The following is a 19,523-nucleotide window of genomic DNA, read 5'->3' on the forward strand; positions in this document are numbered from 1 at the left end:
GGGATCTTACAGAGAGGGTGGACAGGTGTTCTGGTGAGGTTTTATGGGTATTGTAGTGAGGGATCTTACAGAGAGGGTGGGTAGGTGTTCTGATGAGGTTTTATGGGTATTGTAGTGAGGGGATCTTACAGAGAGGGTGGGCAGGTGCTCTGCTGAGGTTTTATGGGTATTGTAGTGAGGGATCTTACAGAGAGGGTGGGTAGGTGTTCTGATGAGGTTTTATGGGTATTGTAGTGAGGGGATCTTACAGAGAGGGTGGGCAGGTGCTCTGCTGAGGTTTTATGGGTATTGTAGTGAGGGGATCTTACAGAGAGGGTGGGTAGGTGTTCTGATGAGGTGATGATGTTCCCACTCAGGTCAAACTGGTTGATCTGCCTGAAGGCGATGATGTTGACTCCCACGATGTCGGTGCTCCCAACCTCTATGGAACGGTGCTGAGGGAGGGCTCTCTCGATGTGGTCGTTGCCCTGTGCTCTCAGCTGGATCAGGTATCTACAGCCAGGCTGTGAGAGAAGCTCAAAGTTAGCAACACAAAAATAATAGCAGAGCTATTAGCAATTGCAACAGCAGTATTTGGGGGTATCAAACACAATGACCCATTCTGCACAAAGTAACTCTTACAAATGTGTTGTATCGTTACGTCAGCTTCATAACTCCTTTATGTGCTTGTATACAGGCTTTATAACTACTTTATGTTGCCCTTATGAAGCCTCAAAAAGGCCCGACTCACCAGCAGGCCCCTGAGCCTGAAGCGTCCCTCCTCGTCAGTGACTGTGTCCTCGCTGTAGATACTACACTCTGCCTGTCCCACAGCCTCCACTGACACGTCCCTCTCAGCAACTCCACTCAGGGACTGAACTGCCCCGTAGCAGCTGGATAGGAAGCAGTAAATCAGCCATTTTGGGGATCGATAGGACAGACAAATAATTACACACGCCGCCATTTGGGGATGGGACTGTTTGTCTCCTTGTCAAGTAAGAACAGGCCTGAATAAGATGTTACAATAAAAATATATATATATTTTTTAATTTTACCTTTATTTAACCAGGCAAGTCAGTTAAGAATAAATTCTTATTTTCAATGACGGCCTAGGAACAGTGGGTTAACTGCCTGTTCAGAGGCAGAACGACAGATTTGTACCTTGTCAGCTCGGGGGTTTGAACTCGCAACCTTCCGGTTACTAGTCCAACGCTCTAACCACTAGGCTACGCTGCCGCCCCTAATAATAAATAAAAAATAAAATAAATAAAAATAAGTGGCTAGTGATGGCTGGGGGGGATTTAACATCATTCTGCCTTGTTTAGTACATTTTTGCAGTTAGTTTAAAGCTCATTGGGTTTCACTCACTTTCCATGAAAAGTGCTACATAGATAAAGATCGATTGGCCCGTTTCTAGTACCTGTATGCGGTTTTGAAGCCGGTGATGTCGATGCTGAGGTTCTGTCCCTCCTCGACGGTGATCATCTGAGAGGCTGGCTCAAACCTGAACTCCTTCATCATGGGCTTGAAGTAGTACTGGCCTGGGCTCTGAGGGGAGGGATGGAGGGATAGAAAGGAAGAACAGAAGAGATGCAATCAATAAATGCCCCCTGCAGTGTTGCCGCACCAATCCAATCAGCACCAGTTCACATCACACAGAATATAGACTTCCACCTAGTAGCCCGGTGTGTTTAATAGTCAATCATTCAGGAGGAGGATAATACAGGGATGAAGTAGGTGTTGAGTTCAGTCAACATCAAGGTCCTTACCAAGTTGTTGAAGGTGAGGACACCAGTGTCCTGGGTGAGCAGGTTGGATCTGAACGATCCTCCACTGAGAGACAGCAGGACTCCAGACAGAGAGTGACCATCCTCTGACTTGATCTACGACACACAGAGAGAGATAGGAGATATGACAATGAACACACTGTATAAGACTATACAAACCCTGCCGCAGCCAAAACTATATTTAGGTTGCAGTTCGACACCAAGGCAAAATTCCAAAAGAACACTGTTGAATGGCAATACATTCGCAGAACAGACTCATCAAGTATTTATTAAAACAACCCTCACCCTACCGAGGGAGGGATAATGTTACTAATTAAACAAAAAACTGTTTTGCCAACAAGACAAAAGCTAATAAATGGCCTGTTCTTTCCACTGAGCTCACTAGTAGTATGTGTGTTCTGTACCTTGAAGGTGACTCCAGCCAGGGCGAAAGCCTTGAAGTCTCCCTGGGTTCCCTCTACAGTGCTGAGGATGAAGCCCTCCTTACTGGCACTGACGTCATAGTGACGGTCACTGTGCAGGGGACCAACACTGGGGAGGGAGAAACAACCATTACAGAGTCATTTAGATTGACTTGTGTTACTGTACGTTTCCGACAAATGTCACAATCAAGGAGCATTTATCAAACACCATGAGAAAACCTGCCTGAAGCTAATATAAAGCAACAAATATGTAACATGGTGGACATTTCAAGTGACTAGATTAAGACGCAAAGTGGTCAAATGTATTGTTAAAAAAAACAACAAGAGCATGATTTGAACAAGAAACCCCAGCTTGCAAGATGTTTTGCCTGATGCCTAGGGCAAGGATGAGTAGGCCATGCTAGCCTTACGGCTAACACAGCAGTGACCGAGGTTATGGTTAGGGGATAGCCTGTATACCTGTAAGCCCCGTTCTCATTGGTGGCGACGGTGATGAGGGGGGCCTTGGCTCCTCTCTCGGTGATGGAGATCTCCACACCCTGCAGTTCTGGAGTCACTTGGCCCTCCAGGAACAGACCAGCGCGTCCCGCGATGTCCACCACACGCCCTGGACAAGACTCTGTGAGAAGGGGACAGAATAAGAGAAGGCATATATATTACCACTGGACACAGACAGAGCTTCATGGCCAGTGATGTCCACCATACGCCCTGGACAGATCTCTGTGGATGGGTTCTGGTAGGGGCAGAGAATAGGGAGTTACCATATATAAATATAGAGACAGACAGAGCTTCATGGCCAGTGATGTCCACCATACGCCCTGGTCAGATCTCTGTGGATGGGTTCTGGTAGGGGCAGAGAATAGGGAGTTACCATATATAAATATAGAGACAGACAGAGCTTCATGGCCAGTGATGTCCACCATACGCCCTGGTCAGATCTCTGTGGATGGGTTCTGGTAGGGGCAGAGAATAGGAGTTACCATATATAAATATAGAGACAGACAGAGCTTCATGGCCAGTGATGTCCACCACACGCCCTGGTCAGATCTCTGTGGATGGGTTCTGGTAGGGGCAGAGAATAGGGAGTTACCATATATAAATATAGAGACAGACAGAGCTTCATGGCCAGTGATGTCCACCACACGCCCTGGTCAGATCTCTGTGGATGGGTTCTGGTAGGGGCAGAGAATAGGGAGTTACCATATATAAATATAGAGACAGACAGAGCTTCATGGCCGGTGATGTCCACCACACGCCCTGGTCAGATCTCTGTGGATGGGTTCTGGTAGGGGCAGAGAATAGGGAGTTACCATATATAAATATAGAGACAGATTAAAACAGGTTATACACCTGTGGTGGAAAATTACTAAATGAGTTATGCTATCCCGTGTGATACTACTTAAGAGAATTGTCTGTTGCTATATGTTAAGTGTTTTTTTCTTCTAACCTGATACAAATGTGTCTTTGTGTGACTCAGTCACAAGACTGGGCGTATTTTTATATTTTTTTTACACCTTTATTTAACAGTGGGTTAACTACCTGTTCAGGGGCAGAACGACAGATTTGTACCTTGTCAGCTCAGAGGTTTGAACTTGCAACCTTCCGGTTACTAGTCCAACGCTCTAACCACTAGGCTACCTTGCCGCCCCGTATAGTGAAGATCCGTTTGGGTGTGACCCCAGCATGTGAGACATCCCGTGTTTTTACTATCTGTGAGCTGTGATAAATGCAGTTAGACGGTTGAGCCCTCGAGCTATCAACCTCGAGCCATCTTAAAATCTGCAAAGACAAACCAATCTCCTTGTACACACTATGTTCCGCCCCTGTTTACACACATCTGCTAAACTGCCATGTAGACAAGAGTTGTACTTTCTATAAAAGTGGAGAGCCAACTCTGTTCGTTGGGCTTTTAACTCTGCACTGTTGTGTGGATTGTTGGCTGATCCATTTTTTACAAATCTTAATAAATATAATTGTTGTTTGAAGAATCTAGTCTCTTTCCCCTTTGGTTAGAATGTCCACTACACACCACACAGAGAGATATGCAGACAGACACCACAGACCAAACACACACACAATAACATAACACAAAAGAAGAGGATAACAAGGAAGTGAACTCCGACCTCCAGTGATAGTAGCCTCAATCTCCGGCGGATAGAAGAGAAGCTCCTTGGAGGAGGGAGTCACAGTGATCCTCTCCCCAGCCCTGGCCCAGTAAGAAAATTCGTAGTGAAAGGGGCTGGTGAGCTCATCAGCTCTCTCTTGGATGGGGGGCTGGCTGTCACCGCCATCCTCAGCCTCTTGGGCACGTCTCTCCCTCTCCTGGCGCCGCAGCTCGATCTCCTGCAGCTGCTGCTCCTGTCTCTGCTCCTCCAGGCTTCTCAGAGGGCCTAGGACCAGAGCTGGCTCAGACTCTATGGAGGATCTGATGGAGGACACATAAACAGTGTTTAGGTTAGACTATGGACGACCTACAGGAGGAACACCGTGATAATCTTTTTTGTTGTTGTCATATTTAGAAAAACAAGAGTAATTTCATGTTTAAAAGCTAATTCTGGAAATGCATGTAAATCTCCAATTTTTTTTATGAATGATGTACACTGTACTGTTCTATGTAAATAGGTGGTTGAATTAAATTATGCAAACAGATTCACCCCTTTGAGTTAAATGTATATTCTGTATACAGTACTGCTCAGCAAATCTTACACACAATCTCAGATATTCATCTTACAAACAAGGACAATGCCATCAGTGCCATCAGTCCACATTTTGCCAGGTTGTTTGGACATGGTAGAGTGAAGGTAGAGTGATAGTAGGTCTATAGAGGTGACGGGGACTAACTTGATGGTGACCGTGACATCCAGGATCTTATCAGTGGTGATTAGGCCAGTCATGTGATGTCTCACTGCAGTCAGGGTCAGGATAGTGGGGGCTGACCTGAAGGAGACATTTAGACAAGTAGAGTCATTCACTTTGGTGGGGCTATGTAAAAGGAAAACATAGAAATGGACCCAATAGAACACCCTTACGTGTCGTAGGTATAATAGTCCTGTTCGAATTGGTGGCAAGATCGAGGAGTCACTTTGTACACACCTGGCAAAAGCAAGATTAGATGATTAATAAGCATATATATTTTTTTCTTCTTTTACTCATGTATCTACCGGTAACCTATATTAACCTAGGTTAGTCTCATAAAGACATATTTTATTTTCCAAAGAGAGGTCTTTCAGTAAGGATATTGAAGAGAATTGAAGACAAGTGAACAGAAGAGGAGTTTCTCCCACCAGGCTTGGAGAGACAGAAGCGGTTGACCCCCTTGGAGAGGTTATAGACGCCGACGTTCTCAGGCTTGCTGCCGTCCTGAAAGAACTCCTGCCAGGATACACAGACACTCATTTAGACTTTCACCACAGCAACCACGATTATGTAAAATAACGTACAAGCTATTTAAGAACCATTATGCTCGAACTATTCACTCATACTCTTTCTTATCAGGGCAGCAGTCCAACAGTGTGTGCACAGCTGCAACATCTCATTCCAAAATCGCGGGCATTAATATGGAGTTGGTCCCCCCTTTGCTGCCACAACAGCCTCCACTCTTCTGGGAAGGCTTTCCACTAGATGTTGGAAACATTGCTGTTGGAACATTGCTGTGGGGACTTGCTTCCAATCAGACACAAGAGCATTAGTGAGGTCGGGCACTGATGTTGGGCGATTAGGCCTGGTAGCCAGTTAGCGTTCCAATTCATCCCAAAGGTGTTCGATGGGGTTGAGGTCAGGGCTCTGTACAGGCTGTCAAGTTCTTCCACACCGATCTCGCCAAACCATTTCTGTATGGACCTCGATTTGTGCACAGGGGCATTGTCATGCTGAAAAAGGATAGGGCCTCCCCCAAACTGTTCCCACAAAGTTGGAAGCACAGAATTGTCTAGAATGTTTTTGTATGCTGAAGCGTTAACATTTCCCTTCACTGGAATTAAGGGGCCTAGCCCAAAACATCAAAAACAGCCCCAGACCATTATTCCTCCTCCACCAAATTTTACAGTTGGCGCTATGCATTGGGGCTGGTAGCATTCTCCTGGCATCCACCAAACCCAGATTCGTCCGTCGAACTGCCAGATGGTGAAGCATGATTAATCGCTCCAGAGAACGCGTTTCCACTGCTCCAAAGGCCAATTGTGGCGAGCTTTACACCACTCCAGTCAACTCTTGTCATTGCACATGGAGATCTTAGGATTGTGTGCGGCTGCTCGGCCATGGAAACCCATTTCATGACGCTTCCGATGAACAGTTTATTGTGCTGACGTTGCTTCCAGAGGCAGTTTGGAACTCGGTAGTGAGTGCTTAACCAGAGGACAGATTTAAAAGGGCTACGCGCATCAGGACTCTGCGGTCTTGTTCTGTGAGCTTGTGTGGCCTACCACTTCGTGTCTGAGCCGTTGTTGCTCCTAGACGTTTCCACTTCACAATAACAGGACTTACATGTGGACTGGTGTGGATGGACAAAATCAACATGCGTGCGCGCGGTCTAGTCCACATGTAAGGTTGAAATATCAAAACAAACTCTGAACCAACTATATTCATTTGGGGACAGGTCGAAACACACAAAACATTCACGGCAATTTAGTTAGCTAGCTTGCTGTTGCTAGCTAATTTCTCCTTGGATATAAACATTGGTTTGTAATTTTACTTGAAACGCGCAAGGTCATCTACTCCGACAATTAATCCACAGATAAAAGGGTAAACCGATCTCCTCAGGCTTCTTCTTCTTCAGACTTTATATAGCGGCTGGCAATCAACTTTAAGGTGCATTACCACCACCAACTGGACTGGAGTGTGGACCTCAGTTTGTCTTTCAATCACCCACGTTTGGTATATGCTCCTAAAAACCAATGAGGAGATGGGAGAGGCGGGACTTGCAGCACGTCAGGCTTCACAAGAAGAACCAAGTTCTATTTTAGCGCCTGGCTATGAAGACGCTCGTAAGCAGCGTGCGTGCATTGATTGAATAACGTGTACATTTATTTTGCAACGCACACGACGTGGGCGGTGCGGTCAGCATGTTACAGTTGACCGGGGCAGCTCTAGCAGGACAGATTTGGAATAACTGACTTGTTGTGCCACGTTGAAAGTCACTGAGCTCTTCAGTAAAGGTCAATGTTTGTCTATGGAGATTGCATGGCTGGGTGCTCGATTTTATACACCGGTCAGCAACGGGTGTGGCTGAAATAGCCAAATCCACTGATTTACGGGGTGTCCAAATACATACTTTCGGCCGTGTAGTGTATAAGAAGCATAAACAGAAATACACGCAGGAACAAATAACAGTACACATGCACACAACTACACATATGAACAAACCTAAACCCTACACACAGCCCTCCCCTGTGTTACTACTGACCAGTGTGATGGCGTGGGACAGGGAGCAGCGGAGGATGTAGCCTATCTGTCTGAGCTCTACTCCCAGCACGTCAGAGTCCAGCACCTCCACCTCCACTGACTTGAGCTTCCAGCACCACTCCTCATGGGAGATACTCACTGGGAGGGAGGAGAGCAGAGCGTCAGACATTGCTACAATATTGACATAAGGTCAAGACATACATAACCTAGCCTGAGAGACTGGAGTACAGGCTTTAGTGTATGGATTTCTTCTCTGACAACATTGACCATCCTATAACATACTTACTTGTTCAGTAGACACATAACAGAAAAAAAACGAGGAGCTACTAAAAAGATCATGTCCAAAAATACATGTTTGTTTTCCATAGCAACAATTTATTTTTATTATTATTATTATTTTTAATACCTTTTTCCCCAATGGACACGACCCAGGAGGTCTGTACCTTTGTATTTGCCAGGCAGGACGTTGTCGAAGGAGATTTCCAAGGTGTCACCGCTCCCTGAGAGGAGCATGCTCCTCCTCTCCCCCTGACGACTCACCGGCTGCAGGGTCACCGACAGGTCATCACAGTTCGCTGGGGGTCAAGAAGTCAAAGGTTATTCAAAGTGGCAAAGCCGTGAAAATGAGACCGTCGCTGATTGGCTGTCTAACGAGGATGCTAGGACTAATAGAGTATTCAGATTGACTGTTTTCAGCGTTTGTCCTGACAATGACCCAGTTAGGCATCAAAACACACTCAGTCTGTCTAATAGAAAAGCACTTTTAACCATGACTGTCTTCATTCAACAGAAAATGTGCCCTACTGTTCCCTGTTGAATAGGAGTTACTTCTCCCTAAGGGGTTATTGTTAACCTTGAATTATTCCTACTTGACATCTAAACAGGAAATGTTCAGAGTGAGTCATAGACTAATGGGAGAGAGCTCCAGGGCAGGCTTACCCAGACAGTAGACCCTGCCCGAGACGGAGGCCATGAACTGGGTGAAGAGGAGGTCGGAGAGGGGCCTGTCCACCAGGGAGACCTCCAGAGCAGCAGGCTGCAGGGCCAGGCCAGCCTTCATCTCCACCTCAGGAAGAGACACCTGCAGGGAAGGATGGAAGACAGGATGAAACGTTAGCCTAAGTACAGCCAAGGTAAATGGAAAAATCCTGTTTCGTTGTATTTTGAGGGTAACATCGCTAAGAGCTGATCTCACGTAAATAGGACTGGAAGTAGGATGAAGTTGCCCATAGACACTGATCATAGATCACTTTAGTATGCTTTCTTCACCCTTATAGGGATATGATTCAGAGCAGCTAAGCTGATCCTAGATAAGGGACTAAGGGCAACTTCGCTCAATACAACCAAAGCCACCAAAATACAGACAATTCATCTCATAGTCAGAACAAGCTGTATTTCTGTAACGTACGGTAACACTGTAGTCTCCAGGTTTGGCATGGAAGCAGAAGGCCCCCTGCTGGTCTGAGTCGGTGGTGCGGGTGGCGGTGTTGTCCTGTCCCAGGGGAGTGAGGGTCACCTTGTAACGCCCCTGCTGCTTCAGGCCCTCTGGCAGACGGGTGATAGCGATCTGACCACACACGCTGAACCTGGAGAGGGGGATGAGAATGACATTTATAATAATAATTTATAATGCTGCAACAAAACAACCACGTAGCTGTTATGTCAGATGCATGTTATGATTATAGATGGGGGCATCAATAGGACACATTGAAAGTCGAAACTCACCCAGCAGTGATGATGTCAGGGAGTTGAGGCGTGTTGGGAGATATCTTCACTGTGATTGGCTCAAAAAACATGAGGTCCTTGTGCGTGTGGAGGGTGTAGGTACCGGTGGTCATATTCTCCAGGCGGTAGGAGCCGTCCTCTTTGGTCAGAACTGTTAGAGGGGAAGAAAGAGAGAGGGAGGAAAAGGGAGAGAGAAAGAAAGGGTTCGGCAGAAGGACAATCCCAACGCAAATGAACATAGCATGTCTCCACGTTAATCAAACAATGTCATCTCTGACATTTCTCCTCCGAATTTGAAGACAGATAATAGAAGAGAAATGGGGTGGTGGATGTCACTATGGTTACCTTTGATCTGGTTGTTGAGGGTTACTGTGGCGTCAGGTACCCCATCCCCCTCCAGGCTGTTGAGAACCCTGCCGGTCACAGAGAAACCCATGACACGGAAGATGGGCTACAGAGAGAGAGAAACACAGAACACAACACCTCCAGGGTCATGTACAGTACCATAACCTCTGTTAATCACATGACAAAGGCCAATGCTGTACAATTAAAACCCATAAGTAGCAGCCAAGCAGGAAGCTGGAGCACTGTAAACTTACCTCCAGCCTCAAGCTGTTGTGCTCCACCCTGAAGTCCATTCTGGAAGGTGCCACGTCAAATGTGATCCTCTCTCCCCTGTAGAAGGGAATCTGAAACACAGACAAATTAGTCCAACATAGTCAAAGTGAAGGAAAAGAAACCAGACTAAGTACATAATACATTATTTTTGTATAGAGCCTGTATACAGCCCTCCAGATTTTTTAACAGAGCCTTCCAGATCCCAAGGATATTTTACACATTAAAGACAACCTAAGAACACCAACAGCACTATTTCAGTAACACACATTAACTGGGAGGGATATGTGCTGAATAAGTAGTCTTCAAAAGACCTTTTCACAGAGCATTTTCTTAGCCCAGGGCTAATTTGCCATGGGATAAGTGCAGTGTGAACAACAGGGGTGTGTTGTGGCGGCCATCTTACCACAGTGTAGTCTCCGCTGGCCAGTGAGGGGAAGGAGAAGATGCCGTCCTCTCGGGACAGGGCGCTACACAGGTAGACCAGGGAGTCATCTCCAGACTCGGCTCCATCCACTGGGGCTGTGTTACAGACACTGACGTCCTAGGAAACACAAGAAATACACATATTAGAGGGAATTTTATACATTTTAAATTTAACTAGGCAAGTCAAATTCTTATTTACAATGACGGCCAACACCGGACGACTCTGGGCCAATTGTGCGCCGCCCTATGGGACTCCCAATCACGGCCGGTTGTGATACAGCCTGGATGTAAGATAAGTATTACATATATCTGAAACTTGAAATTCCCATTTTGAGTAAAAACTGTATGTATCCGTCTGGGTTACTACAGTGAGGGGGAAAAGTATTTGATCCACTGCTGATTTTGTACTTTTACCCACTGACAAAGAAATGATTGGTCTATAATTTTAATGGTAGGTTTATTTGAACATTGAGAGACAGAATAACAACAACAAAAATCCAGAAAAACACGTCAAAAATGTTATAAATTGATTTGCATTTTAACGAGGGAAATAAGTATTTGACCGCTCTTCAAAACATGACTTAGTACTTGGTGGCAAAACCCTTGTTGGCAATCACAGAGGTCAGACGTTTCTTGTAGTTGGACACCAGGTTTGCACACATCTCATGAGGGATTTTGTCCCACTCCTCTTTGTAGATCTTCTCCAAGTCATTAAGGTTGAGGCTGACGTTTGGCAACTCGAACTTTCAGCTCCCTCCACAGATTTTCTATGGGATTAAGGTCTGGAGACTGGCTAGGCCACTCCAGGACCTTAATGTGCTTCTTCTTGAGCCACTCCTTTGTTGCCTTGGCCGTGTGTTTTGGGTCATTGTCATGCTGGAAAACCCATCCATGACCCATTTTCAATGCCCTGGCTGAGAGAAGGAGGTTCTCACCCAAGATTTGACGGTACATGGCCCCGTCCATCGTCCCTTTGATGCGGTGAAGTTGTCCTGTCCCCTTAGCAGAAAACACCCCCAAAGCATAATGTTTCCTCCTCCATGTTTGACGGTGGGGATGGTGTTCTTGGGGTCATAGGCAGCATTCCTCCTCCTCCAAACACAGCGAGTTGAGTTGATGCCAAAGAGCTCCATTTTGGTCTCATCTGACCACAACACTTTCACCCAGTTGTCCTCTGAATCATTCAGATGTTCATTGGCAAACTTCAGACGGGCATGTATATGTGCTTTCTTGAGCAGGGGGACCTTGCGGGCACTGCAGGATTTCAGTCCTTCACGGTGTAGTGTGTTACCAATTGTTTTTTTGGTGACTATGGTCCCAGCTGCCTTCAGATCATTGACAATATCCTCCCGTGTAGTTCTGGGCTGATTCCTCACCGTTCTCATGATCATTGCAACTCCACAAGGTGAGATCTTGCATGGAGCCCCAGGCCGAGGGAGATTGACAGTTCTTTTGTGTTTCTTCCAATTACGAATAATAGCACCAACTGTTGTAACCTTCTCACCAAGCTGCTTGGCGATGGTCTTGTAGCCCATTCGAGCCCTGTGTAAGTCTACAATCTTGTCCCTGACATCCTTGGAGAGCTCTTTGGTCTTGGCCATGGTGGAGAGTTTGGAATCTGATTGATGGATTGCTTTTGTGGACAGGTGTCTTTTATATAGGTAACAAACTGAGATTAGGAGCACTCCCTTTAAGAGTGTGCTCCTAATCTCAGCTCGTTACCTGTATAAAAGACACCTTTGAGCCAGAAATCTTTCTGATTGAGAGGGGGTCAAATACTTATTTCCCTCATTAAAATGCAAATCAATTTATACCATTTTTGAGATGCGTTTTCTGGATTTTTTTGTTGTTATTTCGTCTCTCACTGTTCAAATAAACCTACCATTAAAATTATAGACTGATCATTTCTTTGTCAGTGGGCAAACGTACAAAATCAGCAGGGGATCAAATACTCCCCCCCCCTCACTGTATATCATAATTTAACCATTCATGAGGTAAAATGCCCAGCTTCATAGACAGCCAACATTAAGGATAAAATATCACTGTATTGTATCACAATATGTACAGAAATACAGCAGACTGGACATCACCGCTCTTTCAATTTGCCATTCAATTCAATACAAATATATTTGACCTCCTTCTTCACTGTGGCAGAGTAGAGGAGGAAGGTGACTTTTTTCATGGGTTCCCCATCACTCCGGACCTCCCCAGAGACATCGTACCCTCCCACCACCAGATGTTCTGCAGCCGCTGCATTGGCACTGGACACACGCACGGACGTAGCGCTCTGTGGAAAGACAACGCAAAATGATTGTGAAGCATTTGGACGTTTCTGCTCCAATTCTTTTGCATATTTCACACTACCTGTAATCACTTATGTTCTTACTCTGCTTGCTTATATTACTTGTGCAATAGGATTGAGTTCCAATTGCATCCACCTAAAACTGTGCCAATAACACCTACAGCTGCACTTTGAGATGGCTTGAGATCATGAGCCCTGCAGAAAGAAACTCACCTGCTCCAAGGTCCAGGATGGATGAGAAGCAATGATGTCATAACTTCCAGGAAGTACTTTGGAGAAGATGTACCTGTGAAATGACCCAAAACAGTCTGTGTTAGAAGCCTAGTGCCTCTACCACCCCCACGTATATTGTCCTGATACAAAACAACAGCGGATGTGTACAAAAGCATTAGCATTGATATGAATGGCTTGAGTTGCCACTACTGAAAGAAAAGCCAGTGTGTTTGTTTGTGTTGTAAGGGGTAGTTATATTGCCTTGTAGTTTAAAGCAACGCTGTTAAGAGTTTGAGGAGCGGCCCCTTACTTTCCTCCAGGCTGAGTGAGCACATTCTGCAGCTTTTCTCCTGTTCCCTCCCTGGTCAGGCTGATCTCCACCCCAGCTGGGCCCAGGAGTTGGCCTTTACTTAGCACCTGGGACATACACAACACATTAACGCCACAACAAAGTAAACAATTATTTCAGAAATGCACATACTGTAGATCCGGTAAGTACTAACACTAAACAACCATTTTAAAAAGAGGCAGATCTCTGTGCCATTCTGTTTAGTCATTAAATAGTGATGTATTGAGTCTTTGGGGGGTGGATGTAGTCTAGCGGTTAAGTGCGTTGGGCCAGTAACAGAAAGGTCGCTGGTTCGAATCCCCGGGCTGACTAGATAAAAAAAATATGTTGATGTGCCCTTGAGCAAGACACTTAACCCTAATTGCTCCAGTAAGTCCCACTGGAGAAGAGCATCTGCTAAATGACTCAAATGTAAATGAAGTTTAGCCAGCACCATCCCCACAAGGGTTATTGAAGAAGAGTTCCTCTCACCGTTCCAGAGACAGAGAAGCCAGTGAAGACAAAGTTGATGTCCTGCTCCTTGGTGCAGATATCATTGACCCCGTCCACATAGAGGTCCACACTGGTGGGCTCTGCAAAAACACAGACAGAGTGTTATGTTACAGTACTGCTGGCAATACACAAGAGCTACAAATACACATGAAATTCTCCTTACCAAAGCTCCACCCAAGAGGAGGCTCAATCTTCAACACAAAGTCTCCCTATGAATAAGACAGAGTCAAATATTAGCAGAACTGCCTCTATGAATCCGAGAGTGGAAGACTCGTCTCTCGTCTCTAAAAATGTAGGCTCTAACAGTCCCATCACAAGTCAAACTGTTGAATAAACGTACTTTGCCTGTTGTCCACTGATTTTGTCCCTATAAAAAGGAGGTAATCTGAGACAAAATATCCAGAGTAATGTTATTAACCCGACTTTCAGTACGCTGGGCTGTTTGTCAGTTTGTATTTTCAATGCTGACTCAATTCACATGCCACGCTGCACAATATGTCAACAATGCCGAGTTTAACCGAAGCAGACTGAACTTTGTCCCACGCAATCAACTGGCAAATTTCACAAGCACTTTCAGCTGATTGCGAGGAAACTGTGCTTTGGTCGACAATATTAAGCTACATTCGGCTATTGTTTGATGTTGTGCATCACGTGAAATGCGTCAGGAGCTGGGAAATACAAGCAACAGAACCGCTGCCACAAAAAGTGGGGTAAACAGCCCTTTCCTGTGGCTACCCCAGCTCCACCTGATACCGCCAACAGGACCAATAGCACGGACAACTGGTAAAGTACGATTAAATAGAATTGTATTCAACATTCTGTCTTGCAGAGATTACTGCGTCTTTTTTACAGCGACTTCTTTCAGACTGATATCCATGAAGTAACCAGGGAAACAGTCTGAGGTTTAGACAAACCAATGCCATACTACTACTATTGCATTTTCATATGTATCAATACCACAGGAGGCTGGTGGGAGAAGCTATAGGACGGGCTCATTGTAATGTCTGGAATGGAATAAATTAAACCGTATCAAACGTACGGAAACGCCTGCCTACTCGGATCAATACATTCATTACCTTGTCATAGAGGGGAATCATAAAGTATCCATTGATGGGAGCACAGTCCGTCTGATATTTCAAAGACCCTTGTTTGGTGTACACTTTAATCTGTGAGAGACAAGACAGACGATGTGTATTTAGCAATGCACAAACACAACCAAAAAGGCAAAAGCATGATTTCATGCAATGCATGCTGGACAGTACTATAGGCTCTTGCGGTCAAGTAGTTAGTTAGCGAACGTGAATGACTTGCACCGGCAGTCATTAGGGTGAGGGTGGTCCAGTATGAGATGATTTGACTAAACAGTAATCCTATTATTGTAAATGGTGTGTGTATGGTGCAATACCTCGTCAGTACAGTGGGGTTTAAGTGGACTGGCAACTAGCTAGGTCAACTTTAGCAAGCTAGCTAACGTTAGCTAGCCAGTGCGTAAACTACGTAAAAATTCGCTCGGAGTTTTAAACGTAGCAAGGACTTAAAATCAGTGAAACACATTTAGCTACATTTACATAGCTGCAAGTTATTGCGTTTCTGATGTGTTTTGTAAGGATAGCTAGTTGGTACAATGCTAGGTTAACTAGTTAGCTAACAAGTTCTGAATTTCGACATGGTTGTGCACGAGAAACCAGCAACATAGATCAGAGATGGCTCGTGAGATTAGTGTGGTTACTCAGTTAGCTAATCTTACTAGCCACATCATCTAGATCATCTTACTAGCCACCTTGGGGCTAATGTTATTTCATTCAAACTCAACTGTCTTTTCACCACTCAAGACCCCCAGCAATATCCTGTCTCCGCCTACTAAGGTAGTAGGCCGTCTCTGCACTCACCTCGATCAGCGAGTAGTTGATTTCAACGTCGGATTTCACGAACCCTCCGCAGGCCACCACAATGTCATCAGCTGACACTGTAATAAACTGGCAGCAGAAGATTCCAAATAATATCCAGAACACTGCCATGTCTGCCGGTTCCGTTATTCCGAGCATTCGCCAGAAGATTTTTCTGGACAACCGAATTGACAGTGCACGCTGCCTCCGGTTCCGTAAACTGCGCTGTTGAAGGAGCAGTAGCTACCTATTCTGGAGTCGTCGACACCTGCTGGTGCGGAGGTGACATAGATTAAGTATGTACTTTTGAAAATGTTGGGTGTCTATTCAAATATGAACAGAATCTTGTCTTTTGGGTTTCCCTACTGAACAAATTAAACTAGTTATATTCACACAAAGTATGACAAGAAATAACATACGTTTTAAATACTTGCATTATTTATTTACCTTTTCCAGCCACAATTCAATAAGCAATAAGGCCCGAGGGGGTGTGGTATATGGCCAATATACCACAGCTAAGGGCTGTTCTTAAGCACCACGCAAAGCGGAGTTGGCCATATACCACAAACTGTGCATTATTGCTATTATAAACTGTTTGCCAAAGTAATTAGAGCAGTAAAAATACATGATTTGTCTAACCCGTGGTATACAGTCTGATATACCACAGCTGTCAGCCAATCAGCATTCAGGGCTTGAACCACCCAGTTTATAACAATGAATAACACACAGATTTTGGAATTATAAAACTTTTGCCAAAATGACATCTTACTAGTTGATTCAAATGTAACAGTTCACTCATAAACAATGGTTTGCAATGGATAAAACAACACTTCCCCTTTATGGAACACAGGCAGTGGAGACAGAGTACAGTAAAAAAGTATTAGTTCAGTTTGGTATGTAGCAGAAGTTGGGACAGTAGATCTCAAATACATTGTGAAATATTAAATCACATGTAGCATGTCATGGTCATTAAAAGTTAATACTTAAGAGTTAATGGAAATAGTAAACAAGAGATTAAGGAATATAAGTTTACACAAATTAATACAGTATACCTTTAAAATATAAACAAGAAAGGTCACATTTAAAGTGCAAGAAGAATGTTTAGTGTTTATAGGCGTTGGAGTTGAACAATATGGGATCAGCTTTGATTTTTTTGTATTACTTAAGGGCAATTCAAAGCTTAAGAGTCCTTCTTGGAAGGAAAAAGGTAATAGTCAGCAGAATTATCATCATGACATCACATATAGTAATGTTTATGGTAGGCTACATATAGTAAACAACAAACAGGACAAGAAATTCTCCACAAAAGGCAGTAAATAGCTATTTTGCCAGCCTTGAGTTCAAACTATTGGTCCAATATTGTAAAACTGGGCTTGTACCAGACATTTGAACATTCACAGATCTCAACATGCGTTGGATCAAAACCAAAAGAACCTTGATAGGCAAAGCGAATCCCCCAGTTGCATAGTGTTCCTCAAATCGAGTGTCTGCCAGTGGTAGGGCTGGTTTCCTAGACACAGATCGAGCCTGGTCCCTGGACTGCATTTTAGTCCAGGTCTAGACTTAATATATGTCTGGTAAGCCAGCACCTATAGTGTATGCCAGTAAACAGCCAGTTACAAGTAATATTAAGAGCCCTGAGTTTTTTAGTCAGGTAAAACTCAAGGGCCTAATCCTAGCAATTCAGACATGAGTAGCAGAGTCCGGGGGTGGCTGGACCAGGAAGAACCCAGAGTTGGAGCGGTAGCTGGGGCTGACTCTGTCTGAGGAGTGGGACTGGAATCCCGAACCTGTGGATCTAATAGCACAGGTCCTCTGGGCCTGACACAGCTTCTGGATCAGGAAACGCTTGTCTCGCCCATCCTGGCCGAACAGGGAGAAGAGGGTTAGTGCCTAAATTAACCCTATAACAATGTTATGCCAGATAACTAGGAGCTAGATTTCTTCTGGTCAGGAAAATAATCCTATGAAGATACTGTGCAGTAGAGTTGTGCAGCCATGTAGACTGGTTACTATAGCTACTCACCATGACTAGCTGTTCCCTCAGTTGGTTGATCACTCGCTTGTGCGCTCCAGCTAGAGCAATGACATAAAACATGGCCAGGCTGAGGGAGGAAAGAGACAACGGTTAACAAAGCAGAATTTTGATAGCCCTTTGTGACGTGTTGATGAAAAGAGGGTTTTATAAATATATTTTATTGATTGATTGGCTGAAACCACAATCTATCGGCCTGGATATCAAATGACAATGAACCGTAGACAGGAGTGATATCATTGGCCGGAACACGTACCATGTAATGACAAAGAGGGAGACGGCGAAGGCCTCAGAGGAGATGGCCAGGAGGAACGTGCGTGCCCCTGCAGGCAGCTGGGACACCGTCCGGGGGAGCACCTCCCAGGATGTGGTGTAGTTAACGAAGGGACTACAGGCCTGGGAACAGCTGATCCTGATAAGGGAGAAACGGAAGGGTTAGTTTATGTACCCAACAACTGATCTAGGAGCAGATTGATACTATTTTCTCACTATGGTGCCAAGCCAAACTGTACTGTGCGGACTCAAATATTTCCTTTCCAGCCCAGTTTCAGCAACAGTAGAGCAGTACAGCTAAGCTAAGCTCAGTTAGGCTCATCAGTGTGAAAAGGGTATGAGATTGGTGCATGGTGAGTTTCAGTGCAACTAGCCATTTTGATGGTTATCTATGGAAATAAAGATGCATGCATGGTAGGCTAACTGCTGCCATGTACTCACTGTGCGATGCCAATGGTGACAGGTACACAGGCCAGTGCCAGGCCAATCAGCAGCACAGCCAGGAAGAAGAAGTTGGAGCTGGAGGCTCGGAACGGACGGGTGGCCGGGCGGCAGTTATTCACCAGGGTCACCTGCAGGGTAGACAATACATACATTCATCAACATATTTGTGGGTGAGAATTCCCTTTCAGTCAACATAATGCACACAGGTATGGGATATTCCTTTTCTCTATCAATTGGGTGAAGGAATTAGGATAAGGAAATATCCTGACCTACACTATGACTTATGAGGTACAGTATCGCTCAACTCAATCAGTTACCTAGAGTATGTAACCCGAGGTTTAGACCCAGCTGAAACCATACGCTACAACCAAAAACAAACAGTCATTCATATCAAATCAAATTTTATTTGTCACATACACATGGTTAGCAGATGTTAATGCGAGTGTAGCGAAGTGCCTGTGCTTCTAGTTCCGACCATGCAGTAATATCTAACAAGTAATCTAACCTAACAATTTCACACCAACTACTAAGTGTAAAGGAATGAATAAGAATATGTACACAAAAATATATGAATGAGTGATGGCTGAACAGCATAGGCAAGATGCAGTAGATGCTATAGAGTACAGTATATACATATGAGATGAGTAATGTAGGGTATGTAAACATTATATAAAGTGGTATTGTTTAAAGTGGCTAGTGATACATTTATTACATCAATTTTTCCAGTATTAAAGTGGCTGGAGTTGAGTCAGTATGTTGGCAGCAGCCACTCAATGTTAGTGATGGCTGTTAAACAGTCTGATTGCCTTGAGATAGAAGCTGTTTTTCAGTCTCTCGGTCCACCCTTTGATGCACCTGTACTGACCTTGCCTTCTGGATGATAGCGGGGTGAACAGGCAGTGGCTCGGGTGGTTGTTGTCCTTTGATATTTTCGGCCTTCCTGTGACATTGGGTGGCGTCACAGGTATCCTGGAGGGCAGGTAGTTTGCCCCTGGTGATGTGTTGTGCAGACCTCACTACCATCTGGAGAGCCTTACGGTTGTGGGCGGCGCAGTTGCTGTACCAGGCGGTGATACAGTCCGACAGGATGCTCTCGATGGTTCATCTGTAAAAGTTTGAGAGGGTTTTTGGTGACAAGACGAATTTCTTCAGCCTCCTGAGGTTGAAGAGGCGCT

The 19,523-nt window shown here is 44.8% G+C and overlaps 1 protein-coding gene across 1 annotated transcript in view; it reads right to left on the reverse strand.

Annotated features, from left to right (window-relative positions):
• Positions 1 to 19,523, reverse strand: part of LOC115142414 (BOS complex subunit NOMO1-like) — a 35,534-nt gene that overhangs the window by 7,370 nt on the left and 8,641 nt on the right. The window contains 30 exon segments of the mRNA XM_029681843.2: positions 309 to 503; positions 731 to 872; positions 1,400 to 1,527; positions 1,749 to 1,862; positions 2,171 to 2,297; positions 2,648 to 2,807; positions 4,312 to 4,613; positions 5,030 to 5,125; positions 5,218 to 5,281; positions 5,473 to 5,560; positions 7,590 to 7,726; positions 8,032 to 8,163; positions 8,528 to 8,669; positions 8,997 to 9,174; positions 9,314 to 9,464; positions 9,659 to 9,764; positions 9,913 to 10,002; positions 10,335 to 10,472; positions 12,489 to 12,641; positions 12,870 to 12,942; positions 13,180 to 13,286; positions 13,690 to 13,790; positions 13,874 to 13,919; positions 14,787 to 14,876; positions 15,600 to 15,758; positions 15,761 to 15,839; positions 17,266 to 17,459; positions 17,623 to 17,701; positions 17,888 to 18,043; positions 18,346 to 18,476. Of these exon segments, the coding sequence (XP_029537703.2) occupies positions 309 to 503; positions 731 to 872; positions 1,400 to 1,527; positions 1,749 to 1,862; positions 2,171 to 2,297; positions 2,648 to 2,807; positions 4,312 to 4,613; positions 5,030 to 5,125; positions 5,218 to 5,281; positions 5,473 to 5,560; positions 7,590 to 7,726; positions 8,032 to 8,163; positions 8,528 to 8,669; positions 8,997 to 9,174; positions 9,314 to 9,464; positions 9,659 to 9,764; positions 9,913 to 10,002; positions 10,335 to 10,472; positions 12,489 to 12,641; positions 12,870 to 12,942; positions 13,180 to 13,286; positions 13,690 to 13,790; positions 13,874 to 13,919; positions 14,787 to 14,876; positions 15,600 to 15,758; positions 15,761 to 15,839; positions 17,266 to 17,459; positions 17,623 to 17,701; positions 17,888 to 18,043; positions 18,346 to 18,476 (3,858 nt within the window).

Source organism: Oncorhynchus nerka, linkage group LG15 (assembly GCF_034236695.1).
Source record: "Oncorhynchus nerka isolate Pitt River linkage group LG15, Oner_Uvic_2.0, whole genome shotgun sequence".
Lineage (NCBI taxonomy): Eukaryota > Metazoa > Chordata > Actinopteri > Salmoniformes > Salmonidae > Oncorhynchus > Oncorhynchus nerka.